Source organism: Pelmatolapia mariae, linkage group LG18 (genome assembly GCF_036321145.2).
Source record: "Pelmatolapia mariae isolate MD_Pm_ZW linkage group LG18, Pm_UMD_F_2, whole genome shotgun sequence".
Lineage (NCBI taxonomy): Eukaryota > Metazoa > Chordata > Actinopteri > Cichliformes > Cichlidae > Pelmatolapia > Pelmatolapia mariae.
In genome coordinates this window covers 30,511,160-30,519,091 of record NC_086243.1, presented here as the reverse complement: position 1 = coordinate 30,519,091, position 7,932 = coordinate 30,511,160, and the positions used below count along the sequence as shown (strand labels likewise).

General features: G+C 43.3%; 1 protein-coding gene across 2 annotated transcripts; it reads right to left on the bottom strand.

The window, feature by feature from the left end:
* Positions 1 to 3,565: 3,565 nt before the first annotated feature.
* Positions 3,566 to 5,847, bottom strand: LOC134616524 (tripartite motif-containing protein 16-like). Of its 2 annotated transcripts, XM_063461373.1 has the most exons (2): positions 4,213 to 5,748; positions 3,566 to 3,583 (listed from the first exon to the last, which is right to left on the bottom strand). In XM_063461373.1, exons 1-2 carry the CDS (start codon positions 5,731 to 5,733, stop codon positions 3,566 to 3,568), a joined length of 1,539 nt encoding a protein of 512 aa, XP_063317443.1. In that variant the 5' UTR covers positions 5,734 to 5,748. The 2 variants fall into 2 exon arrangements, with proteins under 2 accessions (XP_063317443.1, XP_063317442.1); XM_063461372.2 differs by lacking the exon at positions 3,566 to 3,583 and having other exon boundaries at positions 3,939 to 5,847.
* Between the last annotated feature and the right edge of the window lie 2,085 nt (positions 5,848 to 7,932).

Genomic DNA, 7,932 nt, shown 5'->3' with positions numbered 1-7,932 from the left:
TTAGTTGAACATTGTGAAGTCTGTATGTGTTTCATAGTGTCGAACAAGCTTCGTACAGTTAAACCTAACAGTTACTACATGACGGAAACACAGCAGAAATTTCTGGCACAACTTGACCTACTTCCAAGGTGCGTGGAGAGGATGAAAAAATCACAACACAGGAACTCCAGCAACACTCAAAGGGAAGAGGAACAACTTTATTGACTGACCAACGGGTATCGGCTTGTGGCCTTCATCAGGGTCATGGTCACACAGGTCACGCTGATTACTAAACAAAAAGCACAAAGATCAGATGTTTATCAGATTTATTTGCTCTCTCTCCTCTGTTTTTAATATTAGTTATAAATTAGAATTGGTGACTGAAACAAGTATGACACATATGAACATCAGGAGATAAAGACGCAATAGATACAACCTCAGTAAATGAAGTCAGTGTTCAACCTCCGAGAGGTGACAGTCAGCGGGGGTTATGACAGTTGTGTACTGGGATCTGCGCTTTGTCAGCAGTATAACAGCTGGACTTCTTGCGAGGCGAGCGGGTCTATCACAGGCTTTGCCATGAGACTGGGCTGGGCAGACATCTCCAAAATCATCGAAGCACTTTTGCAAAGAGACTCCATCTTGACAAACTGACCAGATATCTGAAGATTAAACCACTACATTCTCGGCAAAAAAAATTAAAAGCGTATTTGGTGACACACAAACAGGGTTTTTCAAAGTACAGTTCAATTATTTTCTACAGGTTCGCAGTTGTTGTTAACAAACGTCCACTAAAAAGAATGTCCACCAGCCCAAAGCAATGGTTTTGATTCGATCAGAGTTTACCCCTGCCCTCACTTTGATGGGTGAGGCTGACAGATAAAATAAGTTAATGAAGACAACCACAAGGTCACGAATGCCAAAATGAATTAAATACATAATTAATTAATTAATTAAATGTTTTATTAATTTAAAATATTTAAATAAATAAATAATTAATTTATTAAATGTTTTTAATGAAATGAATGGGCATTTATTTAATATTTGAAATATTTGTTTAATGAATTAACTCCAATTTTCATTAATGTAACATTTATTTAATTATTTAATGGTGTATTTAATTAATTCATTTTGGCACTCCTGGCCTTCCTTGCACTTCATGACACTTTATAATGTTAGTTCCTTCCCAAACTTTGGGAATGAGGCATGGGAACAAGTGTCTCCAATAAATCAAACTAATTTTTACATGCGATTGTTCTACATAAGGGGATTATAGATTATTTGATTTAATAGTTTAAATTTTGCCTGTGAATACAATCACAGTGGATTTAAAATCATAACATGAATATTTAATTCATGTGAAGATATTTAGCTTGAATTTGAGGGATTTAACAAAACTTTTGCATTACATTTTTTTTAAAGTTAAAAAATAAACCTGTAGACCCAAAGCTTTTCTCACTGCAGTTGTATTGTGCAGTTACAGCAGCATCCACAGTTTTGTAAAATTTTGGTGAATTGTTGTATTGTTTGGTTCCATTATTTAAATTTGAAAAAAAAAAGTTATTATCCATTAATATATGATCTGTTTTATTGTATTTATTAACAGTGCAAGCAGTTCACTCATTCATTACAGAGACTACACCCTCATGAAGTCTGTTTCTGATTAATTGGTCCGAAACATTCATCAGTGGCCTCCTGGAGATCATTTTGTAGCTCTGGCAGTGCTCATCTCGTTCGTCCTGACACAAAGGAGCAGATATGGGTCCTGCTGATGACTTAAGGACATTTAATGGCCCTGTCCAACACTTTTTTTTTATAGTAACTTCCTGTTACTTGGAATCTCCTCCATGCTCTTGAGACTGTGCTGGGAGTCAAAGCAAACCTTCTGACAATGGCATGTATCGTTGTGCCATCCTGGAGGAACTGGACTACACGTGAAAACTCTATCCAGGTATCACCTCATGCTATCAGTAGTGACTTGATGCTACATGAAAGTGTTTTTATTTTTTGAGCAGTGCATTTAAAAAGCAAAAAAGAATTCTGTCAAGAACCAAACTAAATGTAAACTCAAGTTCAGGACACCAGAATAAAAGTTCAACAGGTGTATTAAAGCCACAAACAATCAGCAAAGACTGAATTATGAATATTTTGGTGTCTTCTTTCTGAGTGGGGCGAGCGAGTGGGGCAGGCAGGTGAATCCAAATAGATTTCCTCCATGTGTTTCTCTGCACAGGTTAGCAAATATGAAGAAGCTCAGAAGAGAAACACTTAAGTCTAAAAGAGAAAACTGAATTTCTCATAAACCCCAAAACACAGAACATGATGGTCAAACTACACGACCAAAGTAGGAGCAACAATCTGGCAGCAACTGAGAGAAATCTTTAGCCTTGAGTAGTAGATGAGTCATCACCGATGAGTGATTACTAGTGATGGGTTGTATCGTGCTGATGCTTCAGACCGTGTGTCGAGAAATCTTGAAACTCCTTAGTTCCAAGATCCTTAGTTTGTGGTTTTTTTGGCCGTGTGACGTCACCAATGATGTTTGAAGCCTTGTTGGTTCAGGAAGTGTTTCGAGTATTGGTGCGATTTATGAATGTATAAATAGCTCAATGGATCCACTGACACTCTGTGGGTTAGTGTGGGCGATTTGTTGGCTTGTGGATGATAAAGAGGTGAATTGTGTTAAACTGCTGCTTATTTTGATGGAGCCTGTCAGAAAGAGAAAGTTCCCCCGCGTGGGAACATTTTGATCTGATTTCTCCCAATAAGGTAAATACACTTTCATCAATATTATTACATTTATTTCATTTTTGTTATGCAATGAACTACATATTTTATCAGCTTCCATTCTATTGTCATGTTACACAGCCTCAATACACCAAACAAAAACTGAAATTGTATTTATATGAATGATACATGCATTTAAGATGAATTTATTTCTTTTACGTGGCAGTCATTCCCATGACTGCATTCTTACAGGAGACTTTGGAGTGTTTTACAAATTGATCAAAATGACAGGAAGTTTATGCCCATCCTTTAATACTTTTGGATGAGGTAACATCAGGCAGCAGTCACATGCACGTTTGTGCCGTACTTGCATAAGTTGATCTCTGCACATCCAGAATATGCTCACCTCATGGACCTGAAACTTTTCTGTCCATAATGCACTCCAAGGCACACGATCTCACATGTGAGGTAAACCTAAGCAGCTCCTTAGACTACCATGAGCTGGATGACTGAGAACCTGCACAGACATCTGTGAGGTAAACATATTTTTCTGTGAGCATCATTAAGTCAACTCTAGGTTTCATGTGCTGATTCAGGAATCTTTACATTTATTCTGTTTTAGAGCAGGTGGAGAGGGGGAACCAGATGGGAGCAGGTTCCACTTTGGGTGAGGAAGTGGAATAAGTGATTACCTTTTTGTCTCAGCTTGTCATCACCGTCACCGTTACTGTTTCAATGCAGCCAAATTCAGGATGTAACTGACATGATTTTCTCTGGTTGTTATGAACAAGTCTAACACTGTGGTTTAAATGTGGCACATATGCTTAAAAATCACAGAGCGACTGCTGAATCTTCTGCTCTAAACATGAACTCTGAACTTTGTGATGCTTCAGGAGGAAAACTGCTTCAGTTATTCTCTCAGATTAGTTTCATATTTTCTGCATCAGATTTGAGTGAGATCCTGGAATGAAGACAGAAGAAAAGACTTTGTTCAAAGTTTGATTTATAGTTAAACCTTCCAGTTTATTCACACAATAAAACATCAACACAATATATGAATTCATTCATTAAAATCACAGTTTTTCCTCATTTGTTTGATGATTTTGACAAAAACAAAGACAAACACACACACATGGTCTGCCATACTCATAAAGAGAAATGTCGACATTTTTCAATACAAATATTCCAGAAACATTTAGAGGATAGAGAAGTTTACATTTTTATGTGCAGAAATATTTTAGTAAATCAAAATGATGATGAGCAGTGATAGCCTCCATAAACAGTCACAGGAAAGATCTCCTTTAAAAACTCAGAAACATCAAGAGAACAACTAGAAGATGTGGAGGTACCACCCATAATGTTTGACTGACAGCTGATCTCTGTGCAGAAATGATGGAGAGAAAATAAAATGAAACTAAAATACAGATTTAAACCCACAATATGAAAGACTTCAGTCTATTTCACTTTCATCAACTCAGCAGAGTCTCCATTTCGCCAAATCGAAACTCCAGCATAGAGCGGCTGAGTGAATGTGGTCTGGACTCTGTGGAGGAGAGTCATGGTTTCAGAGACGCTGTAGAAGGACAAAATACCTGCTCTGTGATCCAGGTACACTCCTACTCTGGAGGAACGAGGACCTGAGACACGAGTTTGGATTTTATTGTACCAAAATATATAACTGTTGTTGTTACAATCTAATGACCAAGATTTGTCATTATGTCCAAATCCGAATTCATTACCCAATCCTTTTCTGCTGATATTCTTGTATGCGACTGCTACATTAACTCCTCCCCCTCTCCACTCCACCTCCCAGTAACAACGTCCAGTCAGACTCTCTCTACTCAGGACTTGAAACCAATAAGTGAATCTGTCTGGATGATCAGAATAAGACTGTTGTTGTTTCACTGCTGTTGCTTTTCTGTTCCCCTCTGATAATAACAGCTGTTTGTGTGCTGTGTTTGGATCCAGTGTGATTTCACATGAATATTTTAAGAATTCAGCTCTGGTCTTTGGCTCTGGTGGATCTGACAGTAAAACATCCACTTCAGTGACTGTCAGTGAGATGTTTGTCCATTCCTCTCTCAGAATGTCCTGTAGTTTATCTCTGACCTCTGACACAGCTGCTGTCACATCCTCAAAGTAGCTCAGAGGACGGATATTGATGCTGGATGAGTCTGTAGACTCACTGAGTGCTGACAGTGAGGGGTAGTTGTGTAGAAACTGGATGTGATCCTCTGTGTGTGAGAGCTGCTTCAGCTCAGCATCTTTCCTCTTCAGCTCAGTGATCTCCTGCTCCAGCTTCTCCTCAAGCTCTTTGACTCGACTCACTTCAGTTTCCTGCTGGGATCTGATCTGCTGCTTCACATCAGAGCTTCTTTTCTGGATGAGATGGATCAGTTCAGTGAAGATCTTCTCACTGTGCTCCACTGTTTGATCAGCAGACTGATTGATGGCCTCCACCTCCTGTTGAAGCAGCTTCACATCTTTCTCTCTGTCCTGGATTCTCTGCTGGATGTTTTGTCGACTCACCTCCAGCTCTCTCTGCCTCTCAGTCCTTTCTGCTGCAGCTGAGACTGTGTCGTGGCCTTTATGTTCATCCACAGAGCAAAGATAACAGATACTCTGCTGATCAGTACGGCAGAACATCTTCATCACCTCATCATGACGAGAGCAGATGTTCTCCTGGAGCTTCTTGGAGGGCTCCATCAGTTTGTGTTTCTTGAATGGAGGTGAATCATAATGAGTCTGAAGGTGTTTCTCACAGTAAGATGCCAGACAGAATAAACAGGACTTGAAGGCTTTCATTTTTCTTCCAGTGCAGACATCACAGGCCACATCTTCAGGTCCAGCATAGCAGTGATCAGCAGGAGCAGCTTGGAGTCCAGTCTTCTTCAGCTCCTCCACTAAATCTGCTAACATGGTGTTTTTCACCAGGAGAGGCCTCGGTGTGAAAGTCTGTCTGCACTGAGGGCAGCTGTAGATTTTCTTCTTTTCCTCTTCATCCCAGAAGCTTTTAATACAATTCATGCAGTAGCTGTGTCCACAGGGAATAGTCACCGGATCCTTCAGTAGATCCAAACAGACTGAACAGCAGAATTTTGTTTGGTCCATTTGATTCATGTGCTGTGCCGTTTCACCGTCTCTCAGTGACTGTCAGACAGTTTGACTTTCTCTGAACAGAAACAACCTCTGTGCTCTGAAGGGAAACAGATCTCTGCTCTTGTTCACCTCCTACAGGAAATGAGGCTCACCAACAACTGCATTTACACCATGTTGTTTAGACCCATCCTGATACAGACACATCTGTGAAGGGAGGCACTAAAGAAATATTCTTACAGAGCGACCAAGAGCCATTCAAATGATGCAGGGTGTGGTATATTTGGTTACAGCATGCAGTAACAAGTCTGACCCAGTAAAGATCAGCAAAGTTTAGGATGCTGTAATGAATAAAAATAAATCAAACTTTAGATTTTGATATTTTCTAATCTTAGTTCATTCTCACACTTACAGAATGATGCATGGGAACAACTGCCTCCACTAAATCAAACTTATGTTCAAATGAAATTACTGCCATGATGATTATTTAATAGTAACAAATATTTTAATTTAGCAATAACAAATGCAGATAAGTCCACAATGTTTAAAAACAAACTGTCAGGGCTCTGTGTGCGGGCAGGCAGAGAGGAGGATCCAATCAAAACAAAACACAAGGAGCACATGTCCAGAAATACATGAATAACTCAAAACCAACTACACAGGGTCAAACCATGAGTCCAGGAAAAAGTTCAGGGGGTAGACCCGAAGGTAGACAGCACAGGGCCAAAACAGTTCAGGGGGCCGGCCGTGCACACGGCAACAGCGGCGGCGCCGACAAAACAAATCCGGAGGCTGGCCACGTGGAAGGCAGTGGCGGCAACAGAGCAGGTCCAGAGGTCGGCCGCAAAGCCAGCAGCGGCGGCGAATTCTTTCAGGAGGCCGCCCTCGACGGCCATGCCAACTTAGAGGCCTGGAAAGCGGCCGACGAAGGCGAGGTGGAACAGGCCGAGCTGTCTCTGACGGCAGTGTTGCAACCGCAGGACCAGGCGAAGCTGAAGCTGAAGTGGAGGCTGGACCAGGCGTGGATAAAGACACGGCTACGGAACCTGACGGCAGCGCGACGGCTGCGGAGCCTGACGGCGGCGATGCTGCAGGCGACGATGCTGCAGGCGACGATGCTGCAGGCGACGATGCTGCAGGCGGCGATGCTGCAGGTGGTGATGCTGCAGGCGGTGATGCTGCAGGTGGTGATGCTGCAGGCGGTGATGCTGCAGGCGGTGATGCTGCAGGCGACGATGTGGATGCTGCAGGCTGTGATGCTGCAGGCGACGATGTGGATGCTGCAGGCGGTGATGCTGCAGGCGGTGATGCTGCAGGCGATGATGTGGATGGTGCAGGCGACGATGTGGATGCTGCAGGCAGTGATGCTGCAGGTGACGGTGTAGAAGTCACAGGGGATGATTCAGCAGGTGACGGCAGAACAGACTTCCCAGAACCGTCAGCAGACATGAGGATGTGCTGGCTGGGTCCTCCAGGACCCCCAGCAGACGTGATGTGAAGCTGGACGGGCTCCTTGGGCCCTCCAGTTGACGAGACTGGAGGCTGGACGGGCTCCTCGGGCCCTCCAGCTGACAAGACTGGAGGCTGGACGGGCTCCTCAGGCCCTCCAGCCAACGTAGCAAGATGCTGGCTGGGTACTCCTGAACCCCCAGCTGAAACAAAGGATGACTGGACGGGCCTTCCGGACCCTCCAGCGGAGACGGGCAGCTGAAACAGTTCTCCTGAACTGCCAGCGGAGACAGACAGCGGCGTGGGAGCCGCGAAGTGCTGGGTTGGCTCACTCGAGCTTCCAGCAAGGAGTGATACTGGACCAGAAGGTAATGAGACCCCTGGCTGAGGGTGTAGATGAGTGGCTGACTGGATGGGTGAAAGCACTGGAGCCTGAACTGATGACGAAGGTAATGATTGCGCTACCAACTGAGCTACTGACTGAGCTATGGACTGTAACAAAGGTTGTAGTAAGTCTGGTTGTGGTAGTGACTGAGTGGCTGACGGGGCTGGACACTGAGCTACGGGTAGTGGGGCTGATTGTGGTGGAGCTGTAGACTGCGCTAGCGGCAACACAGAAGACGGAACAGAGGGCAACTGAATTTGAGATGAAAGGGGTGGTGGAGTTGGCGACTGGGCTAC

Bases quoted from the DNA above. Each gene is read 5' to 3' on its own strand.
- LOC134616524 (XM_063461372.2), bottom strand. From the start codon at position 5,826: ATGAATCAAATGGACCAAACAAAATTCTGCTGTTCAGTCTGTTTGGAT.